At 40.7% G+C, this 26,078-nt stretch overlaps 1 protein-coding gene across 3 annotated transcripts in view; it reads left to right on the top strand.

Annotated features, from left to right (window-relative positions):
• nav3 (neuron navigator 3) overlaps window positions 1-26,078 on the top strand; it is a 254,657-nt gene that overhangs the window by 50,011 nt on the left and 178,568 nt on the right. Inside the window, exons 1-3 of one of the 3 annotated variants that reach the window (XM_077543328.1) lie at window positions 3,422-3,443; window positions 4,083-4,158; window positions 11,195-11,603. In XM_077543328.1, the coding sequence (XP_077399454.1) occupies window positions 11,535-11,603 (69 nt within the window). In that variant the 5' untranslated portion in view covers window positions 3,422-3,443; window positions 4,083-4,158; window positions 11,195-11,534. Of the gene's footprint in view, window positions 1-3,421; window positions 3,444-4,082; window positions 4,159-11,194; window positions 11,604-26,078 lie in introns of those variants that run through there. The other 2 variants (XM_077543326.1, XM_077543330.1) reach the window with 2 other exon arrangements.

Genomic DNA, 26,078 nt, shown 5'->3' with positions numbered 1-26,078 from the left:
ATGTGTTGAAAAAAGCTAATATTGACGCGTAGGTGGTAGATGATGTCTATGTGTGAGCAGGAAAGAACCCCAGAAGATGTCAATATGTGGTGACAGGACAAGTTCACCCAACGAGAGCGCCAACATTTGGCATGGAACATACTGCGATGAGACCGTGTTTACATGATTTGCTTTTTAAGCATTTCATTCATAATCATGTGCATACATTGTTGATTCATTACATTAAAATATAAATTTCCTCTAATTAGCCTCCCCTTTCATATTACACTCTCTTATATTATCCTGTTTGAACACCAGGACAATAAGTCAGCTTGAATTAAATAGAACATTTCAAACTCATTGTGCGTCACTCAGTTACAAAACAACATTTAAAGGCAAAATAAAGCATTTAAAGGAAAAACAACAAAGTAGAGACCAACGGTGGTTTACTGAGATGACTAGAAGAACATACAGCGCGATGACATAATTTTTTTTGTGAAAAAAAAATCATGATTAAACTGCTTTGAAAGACCTTAATCATAGGTAGGGAGGAAAATAAATAACACTGGATTTAAAATGATTTGCATTTGTGGGTGACTTCTGTTCTGTTGGCATCTTATCCAATTTGCGTGCAGCTTAATGGCGAAATGCTAAAGTTAAATAAGCAATTGTGCATTTAAAACTGTGCTTTAATCGTGTAGTATTTAACCCTGGAGAACCCAAGAACCCTTTTCTTCTTTGGAAAATTATGAATTATACATTAAATGACTGCTATAAGTTCACTGAACACCAAAATATATGTTTTTCCAATTTTAACCCTTTTTTTTTAACTAGGTCAGAGTTGCTAATTTATCAAAATATATATATAAAACATACTCCTAGGCATTCTGCAACATGATATGAAATAGATTAACAAAAAAAACACAATTTTACCATCTGATGGTTTGCTGAGAAGATGGTTTTGTTTGGATTGATTTCCAGCTCAACAAAACAGCATGTTGCCAGCCATCTTGTCACCACCACTCTGGCTCATTTAAGTGCAATATTCATCCACTAGATGGCCCCATGCAGGGGTCAGAAGTGGCACTCTGGACTTTTGAAGTTAAATTTGTAAAAAAAAAAAAAAAAAAAAAGGTCTTTGTTATTTGAGTAGCAGAATTTATAGGGGCCAAATTTGACCCCGTGGGTTCTCCAGGGTTAAAAACAAAACAAAAAAAAAACAGAAAAGTAATCTCATCAGGCTACTGGGGGATTATGTAATGATAAATTTAACGCCAGTATTGTCAGCAGCTCTTATATTAATTTGCTTATAACATTTGTGCTTGTGTAAAATTAAACAGAACCTTGGCACGCTGCAAATATATTCAATTGTGCTGCAGGATAATGAACATTTCTCCTGGCTATGAAACTCGTGCTTCTAACACGCACCTCGGTTATAACCAGATGGCATCTCTCAATGTTCTCATTCATGGCCACAATACCGAAAAGCAGGGAAGGGTAAGCAACCGGTAGCAATAATGGAAGAAAAGGTCACTCGCAGCTTGTTAATTGAGTTTGGCTCCTTCCTACCTCAGCAAACATTGTCCATCAGGGATGTTATCGGTGATGAAAGCTGGCTGGTTGCGTTCCCCTTTATTGTCCTTCTGCATTGGGGAAACCTTTTCCGTACTTTGGCACTGGGCATTTTACAGGTCAGTGAGCTGAAGGAGGTAGCGTGCAGTCATGTTGATAATGTAAGGATGGACAGCATATATTTCTGAAAATGCAGCTGTGCTGTGATGAGTTTGAAAATGAGCTGAATATGCACAGAATATGGTGCAAAGGTTTGTTTACTTACTTAAAAAAAATCAAATGTCATAAATCTCAACATTCCTCTCGCTATATACCGTTAAGTTTGTAAGTATAAAATTGTTTTTTTTAAACGGTGTCAAATGCCATTTTTAGTAGCTATATGCCGTGGACCACTAAAAAATGGATGGCGGGCCGCAATGACACCCGGGGCTATAGTTTGGACACCACTGATATGTTTACAGTTCTTGAAACAAAACACAAGTGATCAGGCAAAGCACATTTGGTATGTTCAATTAGATTCAGATGAAGCTTTAAGGCATTTTGGAATACTGTTAAGCAGTCATCTAACTAAATATAGCAATAAAGAATTTTAGTCATCAGTCGTATTTTCCACAAAAAAAAGGTAGACGTTTCCAAAACCCTGCCAGAGTATGTAAACTTATAATGAGCACTGCTGTATTTATGTTTTAGTACTTTTATTTTAGTTTATTTATAAATGTTCATAGTTGTATATGTATGTATATATATATATATATATATATATATACTGTGTATATACAGTATATATATAAAAATGACTTAGGTAATTACTTTATGGCGTCAATATATATATATATATATATATATATATATATTTATATTAATTACTTTATGGCGTCAATATATATATATATATATATATATATATATATATATATATATATTTATATTAATTACTTTATGGCGTCAATATATATATATATATATATATATATATATATATATATATATATATATATTTATATTAATTACTTTATGGCGTCAATATATATATATATATATATATATATATATATATATATATATATATATATATATATATATATTGACGCCTTAAAATAAAATAATAATAAAATAATTAAGTCATTTTTTTCAGATTTTTCAGGAAACACACAATTTTTTACCAATCATGAGCAGATGATTTAGGCATTAAAAAATGCACACACAAAAAAGACTTAGGCAATAATTTTTTTGAGGGTGACGATGTATAATTGTCATTATACTATTTTTTAACATATTAATTATCATTTTCTTAGTGTTGGTTAATTTATATATATATATTTGAGTTTATTTAATGTATTTAGAGTTGCCATAAATATTTAATGTTACTTCATAAGTTGTATCAGCTTCTGATGGTAGAAAAATGTGCAGCACCTCGCATAATAAAAACATATTTTTGTTGTCAATCGGAAATAACGTGATGGGAATTACATTGTCATCATCGTTGTTGTCGGCCATGCCCAACATATTAAGGCAATTTCTGTGTTTTAAGCAATTCCTCCTGTTAATTTGGATTCCCTTTAGCATGTATCTCAATTTGAGTGTTTCTACTTTGCTGCACTTCCACACTGCAGAGAAGTGAAGCAACTCCGCCGCTGCGCTCCCCATCACGCTGCTTGTACTGGTGCCTTGCCTGCTCTTTGTTCCACTTGACTGGGGTGTGTGCTCAACGTGCGCTGGCGAGGATGCGCCAGGAGAGCGTTTTGAGAACGGGTCGAACATCTACGTTTGCCACGCGTGTCTGTCAGCCGCCGTGTTTGATGTCATTGATTGGATGCCGCACCTGTGTTTCAAATGAAGAAACGAGGCGTGCGTTAGTGAGGCTTGTGACAAGCGTGTGGGCGTACGCTTTGGTGAGTGTGTGTGTGTGTGTGTGTGTGTGGGGGGGGGGGGGGGGGGGACACACACACTCACACACTCTGATGTTGTTCATATAGGTGTGTGCTTGAACAACCCCCTCCCTCCCTTTACGCGCAACTCCGGGGACTAGCATGTTCATTATTCTTCCTAAAAGAACCATTAAAATTTCATCAGTGCAATGCAATCTGTAGCGGGGTGGGGGTGGGGGTGTGTGTGAGAGATAGAGAGAGAGGGAGAGAGAGAGAGAGAGAGAGAGACCCTCAGTGTTGTGAGGGAGGGAGGATGCTGCATCCTCCTCTCAATCACCTCCGCCCGCCTTGCTCGCTCCTCCTTTTTTCCTCAACATCCATTTCTTTGGCTGCCTCAAATCCCGCGCTGAGAACATGCCGATGCGCACATTATGACTTGTCTCATGATACGAGGCGCCGGCATCCCCCCTACTCTGACTCCCCTCCCTCCACATCTCTCTCCCGCCGACCCACCTCTTTCTACTACTACTACTTCTACAACAGCATCACCACTACTCTCTCTCCCTCACCCAGGCAGGGGCGCACGTCTCCTTAGGCAACAGGATGCAAGTGTTTAGCATCTGGAGCAGAGAGGCTAACAAGGTGTGCTTCCACTCCCTCCAGGGTTCGGATATGTGATGTCCGGAGGGGCTGGACGGGTCTGGGAATTTGGACTTTTAAGCAGACCGAAAATGTAATGGTAAGTCTTTTTCTTCTTCTTATTATTATTATTATGCTTATGACTAACTTGTTGATTGCCATGGAAAAATGCTTGTCTCTCTCTTTTGCTGTGATACTGACTGGCAACTCTCTCATTAGTGCCGCACTTTTCCCCACATTGATCGGGGAGGCTGCCATTGATGAATTTCCCGCCTAACTGCTATCATAAGCAGCTTTTTATGGCCACCACGGTCTCCCAGGTAGCGATAATAGCGCTAATTGTCTCCTAATTGGGCTTTGCCTCAGCCACGGAGGCTCATTTTGGTTGCTGAGCCGCTCAAAGCCGCAGATGAAAGAATTAGCGGGATGACGGCTCAGTGTTGAAAGTAGGGTGGAGTGTGTTTGTGTGGAATGAAAGAGAGTAGGGGAGTGTTTGAATGTGTGCGCATGTTATCCACGGGGCCATCTGCGGAGGTCCTGCGTGATGGATGGCGACCAAGGCGGGGTGTGTGATGGAGGAAGAAGAGGATGAGGAGGAGAAGCAGTCGGGTGGAGGGAGGATGGTTTTATGAGGGGAAAGGGAGAAACTATCTTCTCTTGTGTGTGTGTGTGTGCGGAGCTGTACATCACAGAGTGGCTAATGGAATACGGACGACTTGAAGGGTCCTCGCCACCCTCCTACTTCTCGACAACTCACTGCGCCCTTTAAAAAGCATTCTGGGTTGAGTGTGAGTGCGTTCGTATTCATTCAACTGGATGAGGAGCAGGCTAGTCGTGAAGTCGTACTGTGGAATACACATTTCAACCTTTCGTAGTGCTGGGGAAACTTCAAGGAGGATGTTGGAAATATTCAGTCATGCACGCCACTGTATGGCGTAATTAGCGTGGTATGCTCAAAGTGACACTAGTGGGAAGAATCACTGTCTTAAGGGCAGTTTAGTTAACATTCTAGTTGTGAAAATATATATACCGGTATTTAGTCATTTAAAATGTATGAATATTGCTATATTTTCACACTGTATAATTTTTTTTCTTTTTTCTTAGTCTGACTTGAATGCTGTAAATGTATCCAAATGTTGTATCTATTCGTATATCCACTTCCTTTTCAGTCCACACAAAACATTCCCACGCCTGTCCTCAGTTTACCTTTTGATTGCGCAAACTGGACCAATGAGTGTTGGATACAGTGCCACCTGTTTCATGTGGAAAAATGTCTGAACATTTTCCAGTATATATCTCATTAGATGTCCCTTCAAAATACATGTTAATACAATGAATGCTACCATCTGTTATATTTATTATTATTTTAAAATTGTTAATTCACAAAGAAATTATGGTATTTTTATTTTTTTTACTGTATATGTATGTATATATATATATATATATATATATATATATATATATATATATATATATATATATATATATTTCATTTGTCAACTTATTTTAACAATCAATATGTGGAGCTATTTCTAATGGAGTTTTTTTTGTAAAAGAACAGAAATATTATGTGTTTTTACATTTACAGTGTTTTCATGTTATTTTACATTAGACATTTAAGATCAGAGTTTCTTTTTGTAAATTAAATTATATTTTTAAAATACCCCCCCAAAAAACTGTAAACTAAAAAGTGAAATTCTGTTATGTTAGTTTTTTTTACAGTGTGGTTGTACACTAATTAGGATGTAATTAGTAGTTCATAATTATAATTTAGCATTAATCTTTGATAGCATTTAATAATTACAGTGTCAAAAGAAAGTATAAATGTCTCATTTTTTTGCCACATCTAATCCGTAAACAACTACAGTGTAGTTCAGCCTCTATACCTGGTATCGGTACTCGCACATGACTGTGAGTGGTTAATTCTGAACATGGCCACATCCTCAATTATAAGGCATTGAATTGATTTTGTTTTCAATTTGGCTGTACAGGTGAAAGGTCAAATTAATGTTTGAAAATGTTTTGAAATTATTTTTGTCATCACACAAACTTGGCTTTTGTACGGGGGTGTGTAGACTTTTATCTATCCAGTTAAAGGAATCTTCTTTGGCCACCTAATAACGATTTTGTCTGTATCCTTTAATGTTCTTCAGTTTCTCTGTGGCGATAATAATAATAATCATGGCAAACGGTCTCCTAGAGCGATATAGTTCAACTTGATATGATTGATATTTTTTTATATATATTTTTTTACAGTCTTTCTATTCAGCAGGCATATAAAGCCTGCATATGTTACCGTCACACTTGAATGGTTCCAGTACCTCCGCGTGTGTTCAAAGAGATCCAATCTGTCTCACCGTTGTGTGTAATCACCGCTTGCGTTTGGCGTAATCAAGCCGCCACACCGTTTTCACTTGGGTGAAGTGCGCACGCCGGGACCGCCTGTTGAGACGTTCGGCCCACCCGCCCCTCCGTCGCCCACCCGCCCCTGGTGTGACTAGCAAGAGATGATGCATCCCGCAATCAATGCTTGTTGCTGCTGCTCTGTTATCCCTCATTCCTATTGGGGCTCGGCCGTGATTTAGTGAAGGCCCCAGTGGCCTTATAACTTGCATGGTGCACCTCTGGGGGAAGTGTATTTGTGTACGTGTGTGTTAGTAGTGTATACGTGTGCTTCCAGCCTGTTGGGAGCAAGGAGTGTATGCAAGTGATTTAAGAGTGTTTCTACATAAGAGCACCATTTCAATCCCCCATCCAGCCCTTTAGGAATTGGGGTGCATGCCTCACAATGTTATTTAGCCTGACAATCTGTTTTACTTAACGGGGCGAGGCGGCGTTCCCCTCAACATCCCTGTAAATTGGGCTTTTTGCCCGGGCCGGCTTTTTATCACTTTGCCAATTACCTGTCTTTGTGGATCTATTGGTCATAAAAGAGGCTTATAAAGTGTGAGCGTGTCGGACTCAGGTGGCATTTTTCAACGAGGCGTGGCGGGTGGCCTTTGACCCATGTTTGGTACATGCGTCATGTTCAACACAAACAAAATGGACACCGCATTCCAGGATGTTGTAAATCAGCCTCCCAAATGCTTTTATGCCTAATTGAGATTTCACACTCCTGATTTTATCTCTCATCTGTGTATTTCCCTAACTAAAAACTGAAAAGCTCACACGCGTCCCCCCCCCTCCCACACACTTTTCCCATGATCTTCCCCATCCTCCTATCTCCCACGGTTCACCACATAATGAGATTTGACGTTAATCCCGACACAATATCACAAGATTACGCGCTTCTGTAATGCCCCGTGCGAGCGCCGCCGACGGCTTTGGCGCATGGTAGCGGGCTTGGCGGGGTGAAAGCACATTCATGTAATCTACGTGTAATTGGGTGGTATGTAGATGACTGCACGGGCGGGAAGGGCATCCTGTCCCATTCCTCTTTCCACTTCCCAATGCAATCCAATGTAAGGAGCATTTGGCAAGCACCTGATTCATCAGTCCTGATCCATTCCTCTGTCAGCAGCAAGCATCATGTCATGGAAACAATAAACAAGGAGGTGCCAAACTAGAAATTCGTCTGGAAGCTGCAATTCGCCTCGCTCAAGCTAATGAGCTGCCGCCTTCCGTGTCAGACGTCACCTTCACAAAAGTGATTAGCCAAGTATTTGGATTGGCACACGCGTTCCCATCGCCTCCTTCGCTTCTCGGTTGCCGTGACAACAGGAGAAGCCTGGCTTGCGTTGCTCAGCAGCAATTAATGCAGCTCGCCTGATTGATTTGTATGAAGGGAGATAAATGAGCATGGGAACTGCAAGGATATTAACGTCTTAATATGAAAATCAGTTTACGAAAGGAATTTAATGATTCGTTTGCGGTGCTGTTGTCTCCTTTTATGCTTCAGTAGTTAAACGCTTCCGCATTTTTCCACCTCCATCTCGCCTCTCACCTTCCTCTCAAGTCGCTTTTCCCTCCTCGCCTTCAAGGACGTTTTTTTTTCCCTCCTACTTGCCTTTTGTGCAGAAGCAAGATTCAACAAACCTGTTGTAGGTCTCCATATAAAAATGTGTGCCCTCACGTGATACCGGCCGTTTGATTTATGAACCATTCAGAGGCTACAGGACGGGAGGTATTAAACTCTTGTAATATAATCTTTTTTTTATACTCTTACATTCAGTAGTCACCCTTCTTTCACCTTCCTTCATAAAAGTTCTTTTTGAAGTAACATTCACATAGCTGAGTATTCATCTCACTCAGGAAAAAACCTCCCGGGTTTAATGTCTCCTTAGCAATCTTCTAGCTTGATGCTGGAATATCTATTGAATAGCCAGCGTTTATTTCCAAATATAAAGTTGCTCACAGCCTCACTTTGCGTTGCAGCCATTTGAAGCATTTTAACACCTTGCGGCAATTACCATTTGAAGGTCCATAACAATTTGCTTAGTTTACCATATGTTTTGTGTGATATGAAGATGACTATGAATGAAATGCATCTAGAGTCAAACACTTCTCCAAGCATGAACCTTTTGGCATTTGAAAAAAAAATCCAACTTCCAGGATCTGGCTAGAATGTTCTGCAGCATAAAGCTGGTGAATCCACCTAAATTGAATAGTCAGTACATTCTGTTCATCACCGTCAGTCATATTCTGATTGGCTGCAATTGTCACTTAAGCTAAGGGTTTACATTGAAAGAAGCCATTAGGGCCTGATAGTATTTTAATGCCACAGCAAGACGTTTGCCGCGTTTCACCTCTGACCTATCGAGGGAGTAATTTGCGCCGCACCCCGTCCCACCACTTTCCTTCCCTCCCTGTGGAAATCAGGCCGGATCTATGACCGCCATTTACATCTGGGCAAATTAAAGCGGCGGTGTATAGTTATTGCCTCGGGCCTCATGAATCAAACTTTATTGACCAGTTGGAGAGTTGCAGACACCCGTTGAATATCAAGTGCCAGGGAAAGGCCACTGTTTTTTTTGGGTGTGTGGACCATCTGTGGAAGATTCTAGGTGAGATAGATGGGCAACGCTGAGCACCAAAGCAGGGATGAAATTGAAGTCTCTGCTTCTCATAAATATGCTGATCTCCTTTCGGATCGGAGCATTACGGCACATGTTAATGCCATCTTAAACAATAACCGCAGACGTGTATTTGTCAAAGATATCGTGGACATCTTGTCCGATTTTATCGACCATCGTCTCAGGAGAAATGTTGCATTTTACAGTTGTCTAGTCATCACGGGCATCCAATTTAATTTTGTGTTACTTCACATATCCAATCTTGTCATGTGTCGGGCTGTAATGTAATCATGGAAAACACTATATTTAACATGTACTATACTATAGTAGCAATGTTCTATTGTAGCTGGAGTGTTTCGGTTTGATACTTTGTTGCATTGTTTCTCAACATTTATTGAACCAAGTCACCTATTTTACATAAAAATAGTTGTCACTAAACATCACTGGAATAGATAGTTGAAAGATTATACATTATTCACTACATTCTTACCACAATTTTTTTTCCTATGACCGGCAACATTAATTTAGAAAGAAGTTTTTCCATTGCTTCTACGACAGTGTATTGATATTTTGTGGTAGTTGGTCATGGCTATGATTTTCTCTCCCTTTCTTGTTGGTGTGTCCTTGCTTCTTTGATAAGGTCGCGCCGTACCTGCTGTTGCTTGTCAGCAAAGGCAGATGGAGAATGGCCCCTGCACCCCGTGGCCTAAATTTGAAACCATGCTGTCGTTCCGTGGCAGGTAGCCCTTCTTTGTTGCGCACCAAATTAGCAATTCGGTTATGCTGCGACGGCCCCGTTTTTTTAATTTTATTTCGAATGGTTAAAAAAAATGCACTGTTCTCATTCAGTTTAATAAATCCCTATACAATTTCACCGCTAACGTGAGTCTTGGAGCAATACAGCTGTACTTTCAGCCAAGTTAGCACTTCTTGGTGGCAGCCTGCGCCACAAGCAGATTTTTTGCTTAATTTTCATAACTGCAGCAAATATTCCCCCATGCATTATCGCTTTCTATTGGAGACCACATTACTATATACACTGTAAAAAACGGTATCTACTACTTGAAAGGAGAGCCGTGTGCACCCCATTGCCAAGAGCTAACACTCCAAGGCGGAAATCTTAATGGGCCTCCAGCACATGAAGCACACAAGTTTCCTATGAATTAATTCCGTGTTGGTGGCACTTCCTTGATTGCCCTTAGCCGAACATGTTGCAGTTACACGGCGCCCGAGCTGTTGCTAAGAAAGCTGTTAAGATCTGACTGGTGTTGAGAGCGTTGGACGTGTCCTCTAACGGCCTGGTGGTGGTCACCAAGGGAGGCCGCTCCTCTATATCGACTCACCTTGCCGCACGTTGTGCTACTTTGAGGGATTATTGGAGTGTTTGATTGGCTACTGCGACTGGCCTGCTGTAACCAAAATTGATTTCTGACAGAGTAATCATGTGTGTGGAAAGAATAGGACCGTGTATCACATATGCAATTGTTTTTTTCCCCTCTTGCTTTTTGCCATGGGTTTCTAGATTTTCCCACTCCAGCAAATCATCAAACATTCAAATTCGATGCGTAAAATATTTCTAGTATAGGAAACTAAACCAAAATTCTGCTAGCAATTATTGCTCTCAATGGCAAAGACTGGGAGTTGTCAGTGAAATATTACATTCATATTTACCACATGTTCTTCATGCTGGGTAAAGTCAAGCTGGTTTGGCCTTCACTTCGCACAAGTCATTTTGAGTGGCAGTCGCTGTAATCTGCCAGATGCAAGTAACCCAAACACACAAATTTAATCCTCATGGAGTCCAAACAGAGGCCAGCCACCAATCCCGCAGTTCTCTTTCAACTCTTGGAACCTCCGTACACGTTTGCCCAACCTCAAAATGACTCCTCCGAGAACTGTTGGTGGAAAATAAGTTTGGAGACAACAATCGAAATCAATCAGTCACTTTACAACACAAGTTGCAGTAGCTTCTCCCCGTCTCTATCTAAGCACCATGGCAACACTGGTTTTGATATGCAGATACCCTCACATTTGTACAGTGATGCTCCGAAGGGAATATTGACTTTCCCGAGAGCATTTGCATTAATTGTATCAAAGCCGATCATCTCTTTCCTCTTTCCCTAGACTTGGAGGGACTCCTTGTTGGAGCCAGGGATGCGGACTGCACTGTGAGGAAGCTGCTCTGGGATTTGAATGTGAGACTGCACAAGCGGCATCCAGAAAGAACTTGACACAATGACATGTTCTTTGTAAGCACCCCACCCACGACCTCTCGTTCTCCAACGTCCCCGGTGAAACGTTCGATTCAGCTCTATCAACATCCAACTGCCATGGATCGCCTGTGTCCGGTGGAAGGCGCGAGCCGGACGCGGGCCCTCGTCGGCAGACTGTAGCCCCTCCTGATTGTGTTCTGCTCACACCCTGTGATCTTCATCTTGGAATTATTGCCTACTTGTACCCCGGGATGGATGTACCAGAAGCCAGCAAGCATGGCAAGAAGTCAACAGGTCAAAAGCTGGAGGACCAGAAAAAGGTCAGGCAAACATTTTCTTCCTCACGAGCCTGTTTCTTGTATTGCTGTGGAATGAGAGGACTGTTTCTTAGAAGTAGAACCCTTGTTCCTTTTCTCCCAATATGTATTCATAAAGATGAGGGAAGGGAAAGGGGTATGGTGTTATTTCTGTTCACCCTCAGTGCTACGAGTCTTTCATGTGCGCAGGTGAGCAAGGCCTGCTAGGAATATACATTTACTCTTGTTGAAGCCCTTGGGGGGGTTTGGGAAATAACAGTACAAATAGTAGACAAATGGTTTATCTATTTAGGAATCTCATGCGGTGTTTGTGGCCTTAAAGAGATAATGGCGAGCTAGTAGGCTAATGGGGAGCTGGTTTTGTCTCTCAATTCACTCTGACCTCCAAGCAGGTCATCTCGATCCACGGTGAAACTGGCAGCATCGATCCGCACGGATCCCAGCCAAAGTTCACTCATTGTCTTCACAATGTGGGAATTGATGGTAGTGCTTGCGATCTCTGTGGCTTTTATGGCCAATTAAGTCAAACAAAAAGGTTCAGGTCCAGCTGTCAAATACACATGGCCCACATTTATATAAGTGTATAGCAGAGGTGGGCACCGAGGGCCGGAGTCCTGCAGGTTTTGCATGTTGTTTTGTTGTTGATCAGCTCATCAGCAAGCACTGCATAAGCCTGATTATGATCCTGTTGATTGGAATCAGCTTGTTTTTTTTTGTTTTTGTTTTTAGAGCTCAGTATTGTTCATTCGATTTGACATCATCATTACTCTCCTTTAAAAAAAATAATAATAATTTTTTTTTTAAAAAAGAAGTTTTTTTTCTCTTTTTCTTTAAAATATATATATATACATATATATACACATACACATATATATATATATATATATTTTTTTTTGTATGTGGGTGAGCATGTGCATGTGCATGTGCATGTGCGTGCGTGCGTGCGCGTGCGTGCATGCACGTGCGTGCGTGCGTGTATGTATTCATCAGTTCACCTAAAGCCCATTAAAAAAAAAATCCCATACTAATAATATAATATAATAATAAATTGCCAAATGCAGAAACATCAATGTAAGTTATCACGATGTAGTGGCTCTCGCTAACAGACAGAATTAAGTAACCAGAATTAGGTTAAAAAATTCTATATACGTAGACCATGTTTCTATAAATCAGCTTGTGTTGGAAGTGAGAAACCTCCCAAAAAACCTGCAGGACTCCGGCCCTCGAGGACCGAGATTGCCCACCCCCGCAGTAAGTGAAGCACGCAGACATCATTGACCTGATTGCTATAATGAAGTGCTTTTGGTAAGACTGGTGAAGCAAGAGGAAAACGTGCAGTAACGCTTCAGCACTAGCATTTGTAGTACTACCAGGACCTCATACAAACTCCAAATACAAAGAAGGAGTGCATTTTTTTTTTCAACCAAAGGCCACAGGGATACATGTTGCTGCTTTTGTTCCCAGCCAGTAATATTACAGCTCTTTTTTTCGAGGCGGCACATGCAGAACACTGTGTTCCTGGGCTCTCATTTCCGAATCATTCTGACACTCAAGAGCCCAAATGCTCTATAATGCCACACTTAGGAACCTCTTCCGAAAGAAAATTGAGCACCAAATTCACAAACAATTTAACCCCTTTGAGGATAACAATATACACTAGCACATTTGTGCTTTTTAAGATGAGATGATAAGTGAGTGAACAGTGACATCTGCTATGGGTCACTTGGCTCAGTGCAGCTACAATTTTGGTTTTAGTACGCGGTCGGTGCCAACTTGAAAGCTCTCCCTAGTTTCACTGTTGCCTTCGGCTAGGAAGCGAATGCCTCTGCGCAAAAGCAGATTTATTTTATTAATAATACATCTGGCGTTGTTTTGGTGGTGGAACTAGGATGTGGTAACTGCTCAACTTGACAGGTCGAGCCTCTCTAAAATCCAAACCTGAATCCATTCGGCATTTTCCCACACAAGTTAAGCTGTTCTGTTTTAACAGTATTGGGTGCAGCTGAAATGGTGTTGTTGATTCCACTCCTTGAATCTCAAGGGGGTGCTCCACTCGATTGAGTTGCAACTTGTCACGCCGGAGATGGATGATGCCACCACTGAGTACATCATTTTTGCTGTCACAGAAATTATGTCAGATATGCACAGTTTATAATTATCCCTGCAGGGTATAAGACTCTTTGGCGCGTCCGCGTGCCAAATTTCCAAAACTTCGGAATCCCTAAATTGTAAACTAACAGCGCTGACATGACTGTACCCTGCAACCATCTTATTCTGTGCCCGAGAATCTAGTTAATTGCATGTTCCACTCACTGGATAGATCATACTACTCATCTTTAAGCTCTAGGCGGTGCTCACCTGACGCCCCCAGGGAACGCGTTGCACAGCGATTGGCTGCGAATGGACTGACGGGGGGATGTTGCTGTGTTGCTAAGGCGTCTCTAGAAAGTTTTCATTTATCAGTAAGCCATGAGCAGCATGGGCTCCCTGGACTACCTTTTGTATCTTGGCTACTTCTGCCGCTGCTAACCGGCATCTCGCATGCATTCAGGCGGTCTCACCAGGAGTGGCCTATCAGTGAACAAGTGAATGAACAGACTCGCCCCCCATTGATTTGAACATAAAATGCTCTGTCTGAAGCTCCTGGCGGGCAAAGGATGAATGAATAATTGAATGCCGGACCCGGTCGCATTCTCAGGATTGAATGCATACCATCATATTGCTGAGCACATGTTGGAACAAAGGAGGACATCCCTGTTGGTGAGAACACTCGGCATATGTCGTATAAATAATTAACCTGGCACGTTCAAAGGCAGAGTTGCACCTATAGATCCTCCAACGCACAGGCGATTAACATTTAATTGCTAAATAAATCGGACCCATCCTTTTTGTTTCATCAAAGCATGCAATGCTGCTTGAACAAGATAAAATCCTCCTTTTTGTTCTCTTGGTAACAAGAAAAAAAAAACCCTCACAACATAAAACACTCTCTCGGGTACTACTTGTAATGAGTTGTATTAACATTCCTGGGTTGTTTACATCATTTGCTATGAGTGGCCAGGATTTCTCTGACGTGAGGCCATTAACATTTGACAGCTTCTGCTTTTGCAAATTTTGTAAGCATCGCCCATGGCTTGATAATTGACATTGGAACAGTCTTGCAAATTTGCTATTTGACATGATTTTTTTTTCTGTCCCCAACTGCACTTCAGCACCAGATTTAGAAGCTTATTGGCTGTCACACTGTTCCAATGCATTTAATATCAGGTTGTTGATTGACAGAATTTTCAGGTAATCTTTATCACACTCCGAAGCATTCTCTTCAACTCTGGTTGGTGGCCTGGTGGGTGGTGTCTGGCCGGTGCTGGATTTCACTTTCCTTTCTTTTCTTTGGTCCTTCCTCGGGTCTCCTGACGGCCTCACGGCTCTGGCTGGCTTCTGAAGTGTTCGATTTAGGTGAACGTTATGGGATTTTTTAAATAGGTTTTAGGTGAACTAATGAATACACACACACTCACACACACATACACATACTCACCCACATACCAAAAAATAAATAAATAAAAAGAGCAATGATGATGTCAAATCGGTAAAATTACCGAATGAACAATTCTGAGCTCTCCAGAAAAAAAAAGAAAAAAGAAAAAAAGAAGCATTCTACGAATCGAGCTTGAGTTGATCAGTGCGGCCCTCCAACAGACATTCCCTGGCCTTGCACAAATGCCTGCTCTAAGAGTTTGTCGTTTTCATCAGTGGTTGTCAGTAGGCGGTAATGGATAGCTTTTCAAAAAACTTTCCATGGTAAGCGTGATTTGTACTACTTGGAGCAGTGTGACAAGAAAATGAATATGAAAATAAATAAATGTCAAAATGCTTTAGGCCTGTCTGAAAGATACCTGAATCACAAATAGGAAGTGTATAGTGACTTTTGGGACATCCTGTATTGAGGCATAATTACGACCTGACGCTACAGTAATGCTATGCTAAGTGGTTTCATGTGACCACCCGTCCAAACTACTCAGTGGTTGGGCAAAAATAATAGTCGTTTTTTGCTCGATTGAAAAGTCAGCCAACACGTCAGATTTTAAGTCCACGGCCGAGACCCCTTCGCATGAGTACGCAGTCACACTTGGCTCGGGCCGACATGTCAGCAGCTCATTCCGCATCAAATTAGCGGGTTAAGACCGCCAAATGAAGTTGGAGGGAAAACATGTCGTAACGAGACAACTGTGGCATTCGTGGAAACATGCCTGTGTGGCATGTGATGAGAGGGCTACGCATGGGTCAAGTTAAAGCAACGCGGGCTACAAACGGTGGGAGGCAAAGGGAGTGAGAAAAAAATGAATGAGGAAAAATGAATTGGGGAAGAGAAATGAACTGTGTGACACAAGTGTGGAGAAAGCCCATTTGTGCCTGCAAATACTCTTCTACGCTTCCACAGCTTGTTTGCTTCTGTGTCAAACACTCCCACTTGTGTAGAGAAGTCACACAACCTCCTCTGCCTCACTTGATCCTTGGTATTGTATTCCAGAAATCTTGCGATGATTTGTGCCGTGCATCCAAAGTTACAGCTACACTTGAACAAATATTTCGACAGTAGAAAAATGTGCACCGTTTTTTTTTTTATACGGCACTACAAATTGTTAAGCTATGTTTGAGTTGTGTTGACCATAAATTTCCACGCTGGCTTTAGGTTTATTGGACATATCGCATCAACATTTTCTTTATTTTCATCATTTTTACACACACATGTTGAAAAACATAAACTCCCCAACACAGCTGTGTCTAATTCACATTCGGACATTTCGTAGATGTCCCAAAACGAAATACCTCTGCGCGATTTAGATATTAACTGCCAGAATAACGTGCATCATTTTCCAGTGGAAAAGACTAACGCGTGAGTTATGTTGTCACTCTAGTATGTATTAAGGCTTCTTTCTGCTACATTAATGGTTGGGATTCCACGGAAGAAGAATTATTGTGCAGTGCGTACAGTAAATCTGCCACGGAATTGAAGCGTTCGGATTTGAACTTAATATACACAATAAATACTGTTCTGATTATAGTTAAAGGCCACCCAAAAACAAATGCTCTTGTACGGCTATAATACAAGCTTCTTAAATAACATCCAGGGAATTTGCATGTCATTTAAATGCACTCTTAAAATACACATGAAAATGGAACGAGTTAATTTCACTACACAGTACACCACTCTTACCAAGGGCGAAATTCACACTCTTGTTGAAACAAGATCGACCCAATACATTCCTTGCCCTAATTTAGCAGCGCTCTATCTATTAGGACCCGGCCCTAAATCATGCCATTTCCCAGGGTGGCTACAATCAAACGGGCAAATTAGATGGAATAACCTCACCCACGCAGCATGTTCCAGTGTCGTAAAACTACCGCTGAAATCTTTTCTACGCGATGTGAGGTCACTGGCAGACCAATATCCTGAAATATCACGGTGTCATAAAAGGCGGCGAGGTCACAAACAGAGTGAAAGTGGTTTAACGGGAATCTCATTATCCCGAGTACCATCAACCTGTGAATAAGGCACCTGCAGTTCTTTGTAACTGATAGTGTAAACTATAAAAATGGTATTGCTGACTTTAGACATGTGCTGTGGACAAATTATATGCTGGGCTGTTCGTGAAAGTAATAGATTATTAAATGCAATGTGTCAAATAAATACAGTAAATAAATCAAGTTTGCCACATAGTCTTGATTAAGATTGTGCATGATGACTTAAAAATAACCGTTTTATTATTTAATAAAAATGTAAAAAATAAAATATACATAAATATAAAAAACTACTCCTGACAAATAAATAAGAATTAAACATTAACCCCATTCACTGCCATCGACGGCTATGGACGTCAAAAATTTATTTGAACTATTTCTATTAGTTTAACATTTTTCCCACTTTTGTTAACAAGAGTATGAATACCTAGATTTTTTTTTAATTGTATTAGAACAGATATAAAATTTGTGATTAATCGTGAGTTAACTAGTGCAGTCATGTGATTAATTACGATTAAAAATTGTAATAAAAAAAAAGATTATTAAAAAAAAAAAGATTTTAAAGAAAGGATTATTAAAAATTAGGGGCGTCAGGCGATTAAAATTTTTAATCCTAATTAATCGCATGACTGCACTAGTTAACTCACGATTAATCACAAATTTTATATCTGTTCTAAATGTACCCCAAAAAAATTCTAGGCTTTCATACTCTTGTTGAGTTAAGAATTGATCTTGACATATGTTTATAGTTTATTGTTCGGGCTCAATTTTGGGCCGATACTTATGGCCGACTTTTGCATATGCGTGTTGATGCTTGATGTTTTTTATGCATTATGCATGCTCAATTTTAAGCGTGCTGACATGGAGCAGTGTATGCCGGGAGTGTGGAGTTGTATCTCGTGAAGCGGCAAAGCTGCCAGCCATAACAACAGCGGTCCTGAGCGCGAGCGTGTCTGGATTGTATCCAAATGGATTTGCTTAGATGTCATGCGCACACCTGCGAGGGTTAACCTCACGTGCATTATCTGGGCGCGCCAACATTCAACCTGCGTGACACCCCCCCCCCCCCCCCCGCACTTTTAATGGGAGATAACAGGATTATCCCCAACAGCTGGGTTCTTAAGAGGGGCCACAGCCTTCGGGGCTTGAGAGACTCAATAATGTCTGACTTGGAGCAGCTACATGACCAAATGCCAGATAGGTCTCATCTTTATTATTTATTAATTTTGATCCCTTGGGTGCCACTTATAAGTGTGGCCAGCCATGAATCAGAAAGTGACTTAGCGCCTCTGCAGCGGTTTAATCTGCATACAGAGTACTTGGTATTCAGTACCGCATCCATTTTTTTTGTCTCCTTCGTAACTCTTATTAAACACTGTTTGTCTGCATTACATCTAATTCAGTATTTCCTTCCATCTCAGCGGAAATTAACTGAGCTGATGGCACAAACGTGATCTCGCTGACAGATTTCCAATAAGGCGAGAATGACGCATGCTCCCGTGGTCGGAGCGGGGACAGCTTATCTCCGCTGTGTAACTTCCGCATCTGCTCAGCCGAATGGGACTTCATTTCATTTCATCTCATCTCGTCTCACATTCATCTTCACAAGCAGCCAATGTCTTTTTCACTGACAGGGCTGACGGTCGGCCATCATCACTCACTTTTTGGTCGTGCCTTGTTGGTGCCTTGCACACCAACTGTACATATATTATTGTTGTTGGATTATTCATAGTCCCTTCAAACTTAAGTTTCTGACCCACCAAGAGCGGTTGAACAGACTAGTCGACATGTGCAATCACGATTATAGCTTGAAGTGACTTAAAATCAACAGGTCGGTGCATTTCAGTGCAGCAAAATTAGCAGCGCTGTCTCAAGAATGTGGAAATATTTGACTACTATTTTATTACAATCGTGAAGACACTGTGTTGTTCTTTGACCTCAACTCAACTCAAATGTATTTATGAAAACGCTTTAAGACAACCACGGCTGCATACAAAGTGCTGTGCATGGTGTAAAAATGACTTTCCAAATGACAAGTGACGATGTTGAAAACAAAAGAGTCATCCCAAACAAAATCAGTCTTTTACCTCTCTGATAATCACTGATGACTACCTACAGTAGAAATGAAGCTTTTTGTGGGAAGAGCGGCTCCATTTGTCCATTTGCTGTTGTTGGCTGGCAAAATACTTATTTCAGATAGTCAAGAAGAGGCTGGATTAAGACCCAATTGTGTAAAATCCAACCTCACTGTGGTCCCTGTTGGTCACTACCACTTATTTCAGTGGAGAACCGTCAAGGTCAAAACAAATATGCAAGGTCCTGCGTGGCCGCATCACAAGTATTTCCATCGTTCGGCCTTGATGGAAATTCTCTTTGAGATCCATTTCAGAAAAACATGCTTTGTAGTGCCAGGGCACATTGTTGTCTTGTTCATTTAGTTTGACAAAGTGATTGATTGTGCAGGACAAAACAAATGTTGTAATTATCCTTTCATGAAAAAGGTAATAAATCAATATAGAAGAATAATTTCCAAGCTCCACTATTCCTTATGAAGCTACTCTATTCTGTAGATTTGATTGTGCCAAACGGAAACCTTTAGAAATACTGTCACTAGAAAACCAAAAGTTTAGTGTTATTTGTGTGCTTTAGGAAATCTTTTTTTTTTTTAATGCAGCAAAATAGAAACCTGTTGATTAAGGCTGCATTTGCACATTTGTATTCACGATAGTAAAGCGATTTTACATTACACCCCCCCAAAAAAAAATCCTAATAACCTTCTTTTCTGTCATTACTAATACTATGTGAGACCTTAATCTAAGACGCATGCAATGCAAATTTTTAAATTTGACAGAGGGAGACGGGTTTTACAGAGGTCTTGTTTCTGTCATTGTTATTATTATTACATTTATTGCCAGAAGAGAAGGCAAAAAATTCCCGATAACCTTTGAAGAATATGCCCTTGCAGAAGCGAATATCCCATATTGTCATTTTGATCCCACTGCCCCGATTCACAGGAAAGCCACAGCCTCTGTCGTAAGTGTTAATTGGATGTGATTTCCCAATTTAGCCGTTGCCCCGTGATACCGACGTGCCCCGATGCCGTTATTATTTTCCCCGTGTGTGTATGAACTGTGAACTGGCCCCCGTGGCCCAAACCTCAGAAGCACTTAGTGAGGTGGGCGTTTGCCACTTCCGCTATTCTACACATGAATAAATATGAATCACGCCAGTGTTAATTGGTTTGTCCCTGTATTTGCATCTCATCCCTTTTTTTTCATTAGCGGAGAGCAGACACGCGACGTTGTAAAAATAAATAGCATCAGATGCAATTATGAACGGTGAAATGTAGACTTTGAAATGAATCTCAAAAGGAGACTACCAATGTGGATGTTATGTCATTACCAGCTAGCAATTAGAGCATACGTTTCACATAGCCTTGTTCTCACAACTACCCAATAACAAGGGAAAGAAGACATGAGATTATTTATCACAGGGAATCCACTGAGGGACGATTGTCAGTTAATTTACGTTTGAGACAAATATCATGACCAGGAAGGCCTACAAGGAAAGGAAATGACCCGGGTCACTGCGGTCAGGGCCAATAACTGCTTGTTTACTCACCAGTCCACCATCCTCAGCTTTGGTCCATGGCAACAGATGTGTTTGCAGTAATTGCTTTTTGTATTGGAAAACCCTGCAGAATCCTGCTGTTGTGTATTTTTGTTGTCGTTGTTGTTTTGTCCCAAAGTGAGTCACCTCTCTTCATCAGTTCAAGCAAGAATGGCTCCGAATACACTTTTAGCATCCCGGCATATTTAGAACGGCTTCTCCGAGTGATGCGGCATATCCCCATCGAGCTGTCGCGTGGAAAATAGCTGAGCTTGATTTACTTTCTATCCCACCCAGGTCAACAAGGCAGCAAAACCGCAAAGCACGAGAGATCCAATAAAAGAGTATCGCATGAGATTCTAGATGATACTGGCAACTACTGGCTATTGACTTTGTGGAAAACGTTTCCATTTTTAATGCCTCGTTTGAGGGAATTTACAGGCTCGGTTTTCCAGCTTCTCTTGGATTTATGAGCACACGTTGAGCACGAAATGAATTAAACGCGTGTGTTCAATTCTATAGATATCAACACGGATGAACCAAAGAGATGAAAATGAATTTTCAAACCTGTAATATTTCACTTCAGAATACTGTACTGATGATGGAGGAGAATCTCTACTTGTATTTTGTGCCTCTGACCGATTTCTTAAAATAAAAAGTAAAATAGCTGAATGAAAGCAATTCCGCATTGTTCAACTGAGATTGAACATGCTTGTGGCGAATTATTGTCTTTTTCCCACTATTCCATTTGTATGTAAACTAACTGTACAAAAGCATACTTTTTCTATAACAAATGGCACAAATTTCAGTGCTGTAATCAAGCGTGGTGTAGTTATGTCATCATAATGGCGGTGTCGAAGAACAGGAACTGACAGTCTGAATTGGATGAATTTGCTGCACCATTACTGCTGTTTGTTGTTGTTTGGCGGTTTAGTTGCAAGTGGCAACAAAAGTGAGGCAATAACCCATGAAAAGCCCCCCGCGAGACATGATATAACATCACCTCATTGCTTTTATACTAAAAGAAGAAAGGATAAAGCGAGGATGCAGTGCCACCGATGACCTTCTCTTTGCATGATGCTGTGGAAGAAAAGCGAAGCAAGCATTACATCACTACCTGAGCAAGCGCTGCTCCAAAAGCGTAACCTGCTGTTTGTTGATGGCCATCGATTTCTCAGGTAAAAGCGCAGCACCGCTTTGGACCGGGCCCAACTCTTACGCTGATGTTGTTGGAGAGTCATCATCCCTTTTGGACCCCTGTACTTACTACTGGATTGAAGTTGCACACGCTTCTGATGGTTCTGAATATTGATCACCTGGCCCACATTGAATGGGAAAACCTGTACAACTGGAACTTTTCCCGACACAACTTGTTTATTTAGCAGGGTTGTCAGGCGATTACATTTTTTAATTGTAATAAATCACATGACTTCAATAGTTAACTCATGATTGATCGCACATTTTATATCTGTTCTAAATGTACAATAAATTGTTTTTAGTTTCATACTTTTGTTAACATAAAAGTGGGGGAAAACTTTTAAACTAATAGAACTATGGCTGCATCTTTTAGTCATTGATACAGTCATTTCATAATAATTCATTTAATTGAGTTAAAATAAAAATATGAACTGTACTGTAAAAAACAAAAAATGTGATATTGATTTGTGTTGAAGTCATTTTTCTGCCACCAGATGGCATAAGTGCATTTGTAAGACATTTTTCTTTTCATATTATGGCTAATTAATGACACACGGAGAGTGAGAAAGTCCTTTCAATATCTATACTTATTAACATTATTTATTAACTAACCTCAACTTGCACTGCACTGTTTAATGTCTTTGTCTGTTTGGTAGGGGATTGGGGTACACATTGTATTGTAATGCCGCAACAATTTCCCCATGTGTTTACACAAATAGCCTAATTAAGCCATCTTGAATCTTAAAGAGCTATCTAATTAATCTTTAACATGAAGTAACTTGTGAAATTTTGCACATTTTTAAAATTGTAAAATACAACTTGACCCCAGTCTCCATAAATATATGCATTATTATGACATTTATTAGTGCTAAATTTTGACGCGGACGTGTCTGCTGCGTTGCGACTGGAATTCCCCGAGTACAGGCTTTCCAAGTAAGGGGTGGCCATTAATCGTGCGTTAAAAAGATTAGTGGCGTTAAAGGAACTTTAAATTAACTCAAAATTAAGGCACTCATTTTGACACCCCTAATATCCAGCTTTATGCACATAGGTGACTTGAATCCTTGTCTTTTTTTTTTTTTTTGTCTGCTTCGTTCCAGCAGCAAGTCCTGATTAGTTGGCAGAGATTTGGGCAGGCAGGCTTTTTTGCTGTCTCACTGGAATTATTGCAAAGAGGCACAGAGAGCCACTTGACCCGACCACAGGGAAGGTAATCAAGTTAGCAGAAATGATAGAGAAGATCGCAACCTTGAGGAGAAGCTGCATCTATAAATACTGTTTGCTAAGCATGTTGGCTTTTATTCAGTTATCAAAGTTGCACTTCTTCTTGCAAGTCTGCAGAGATGCAATTTCCAACATCACACACACACCACGACCAGTTTTCAGTCCCTTTGAATACTTACTGACATGTTTCCTGCCCTTACCCTTCATTCCTGTTCACCTTCCACATTCAACATTTTTTTTACGACAACCTAATGAATATATTTCATCTTAATTACATTTTAAGAAGGCCACAGAGTCCTTGTGATAAGTCCGGTCACTTTCACGTTCATCCCTGCTGACTTTCCTGTCATCAGCGCCAGTGTGGTTGATGAATGTATTTCGAGTCAAGTCCCTGTTAATGGAATCAGTCCTAGCAAACAGTGAGTGAATTTCTCCCAAGTCAAACAACGATTATCAAAGTGGATTTTTCCGACCGTGGAGAATTGACCCGTTATTTGTTTTGGGATATTTTGTTGCAATCGCATACATTTAAGCACTGTTGTTTGACAGCCCTTCCATCTGTCAGTCAACGTGATCGCCACATCGAGGGAGACGCGGGGGTGGAAACATTTGTTGGGATTTTGCATGTCAAGCTGCTCTTCAACAATGGTTAGTGTGAGGACGAGTGAGGCGCAGCGCTGGCAGCTCGTCAACAGGTTGAAATTTAGACGGAGCGCGGCCTTGACAGCAGGCGTGATCATCGTCCATGCAGGAATCTCTGCCCTGCTCATTTAAAAAAATAAATAAATATGCTGATCCCTCTCCTAAAGAGGAGCTGAAGTTGCTCTCACCCAAGCGTTGGGAGTGGGATCAGGTGTCTTAGTTGAGAGCGAGCGGGATTAAAATGCTAAGAGTGATTTCAAGATGAATACGTGCACTGTCCTTGACCTCGCCAATTGGTTTTGTCTTTCCTGGGTGATAAGGTTTGCATTTCTTTGTGTGTGCTGCAGTTTGTTCTGGCTAGGGAACAGCGGTTTGTTTCCAGAACTTTAGCTGATGTTTTTAAAACCATAGCACAGTCTTTTAAAATGCTATTTTTTTTTAATCCAGCAGAAGTATAACGAGTTGATCAATTTGTACTACTTTTGTTTTCATCCTATGATGTTCTACTTTGCTTGGAGGTCGCAAACAACATTTGGCATATGCGTAGGTAGAATGAGTTTATTTGAATCCAATCACCACTATTAAATTCTCCCTGTTTGTCATCAACCAAACAAAACAATTAGCATTGAGTGACTTTTTTTGGTCTCGCTTGTCGTCTGTGTCTAATTTTGACTGTTGAACAAATGAGCATTTCCTGTGTGGCTCCCGGGCCTCAGATAAGTGCTGTAATGATGTCATTTCAATTTGCCTTAATTCCCTCCCCGTTTGCAATCAATTTTCCACTGTGTCTAAGAGCGGTCTCCGCTTGCCACCCACTCTGCTCTCTCAGTTGATGAATCTGAAAAGAAGTCAAGAGAAGAGGGACTTTTTCTCCACTTTTGCAGCCAAAGACGTGAGAGGAGGCAAATGTTGTGCCCGCCACACACCCAGCCAGCAAATCCGACTATTCACCCTAACCCCCCGTAGGCGATTGCACTCGTAGACTCAACTTGTCACTTTTGTTGCACATTCAAATTATGTCAGTGGACCAGCAGGGTTGGCTTCCATTGTCTCTTCAGTGCTAACCCAAGTTTGGCACAGTAGTCGTCATATTTGGCCATGAGTGACCCTGGTCTACATTGAAGCTGCACTAAGAATGACTCCTTAACAAGAAGACCAAAAAAAAACTTTTCCACACAGCCTGTTTTTCCCACCAGGCTCTAACCAAAGTGAAAAACTCATCAACAGTGCTTCATTTTCACTTATGAACAGCAGTAGTCACATATCCCTAACCTTCTGTAATTAGTACGAGTTCTGCCCTTGTTTTCTTCTCAACAAACTGGTCCCGTCTTGGGGTAATCATCTTTTCCTTCTAAAAATTCCAAATCCTTGTCATTTAATATCAGCTGCTTGGGCTCCAATGCGTCAAAGCAGTTTTGATGGCTTCATTGCCTCATTTGCGAGCCTGTCACAACAAATTACGTAGAGCGGGTTTGTCTGCTGCGTGCGAGTCAAATAGCACTAAACCTGTACCTTGAGTAGGACTGCTGATTATTGCCTCTTAAATACAGCTTTCTCTTTTTAACCCATTCACTCCCAGCCATTTTCACTGAAGCAACCCCCTTTGCTCCCGGCTGTTTTACTGGATTTCAACTGATTTTGCAAGGCCCACAGAATATTGTGTTCAATTGCTATACAAACATGGAACTTACCAAAAGAAAGATTAGAGTATCTTCTTTCATCAGGATAAAAAGTATATTTCTATCTGTTTCCGTTTTGCAGCAATTAGCATTAGAATATAGCTACGTTTCATCATTATTCACAAATCTGTTTAAAACAGTTTTTCAACATGGCCCTGGTTGATCTCTTACACTTTGCTGCCACCTGCTGGCCGTTTTTGTAATGACTACCATTGCTTCTCTTCGGTTCAGAGGCTGCATCAAAGCCTTCTGTATGCTCTGGCAAAAAAAAAAACATAAAAAAACATATAAATATGTCTTTGGAAGCATGGTAAAATTTTAAAAAAAGAACATATTTATTTAGTTTTTGGGAGCAAATGAGTTAAGAACCACTGGATTCCTCTCATCCTAAGGTGCTTATATCAATATTTGTCATTTTAGAATTGCAATGCAGAAGAGGGAAGTGTCAATGATATACAGTGGAACCTCGGAGTTTAAACGTCTCGGAACTCGTACAATTTGGACTTCAACCCAAAAATCGGAGTAAAAAATGCCTCGGAATTTGAACTCATTTTCGGAGTTCCAACGACCAAGCAAAGCAAGCTAAGCCGAACATACCTTGAAA

Source organism: Vanacampus margaritifer, chromosome 15 (assembly GCF_051991255.1).
Source record: "Vanacampus margaritifer isolate UIUO_Vmar chromosome 15, RoL_Vmar_1.0, whole genome shotgun sequence".
Lineage (NCBI taxonomy): Eukaryota > Metazoa > Chordata > Actinopteri > Syngnathiformes > Syngnathidae > Vanacampus > Vanacampus margaritifer.
The sequence above is the reverse complement of the archived record's forward strand: the minus strand, read 5'-3'. Positions and strand labels throughout refer to the sequence as shown.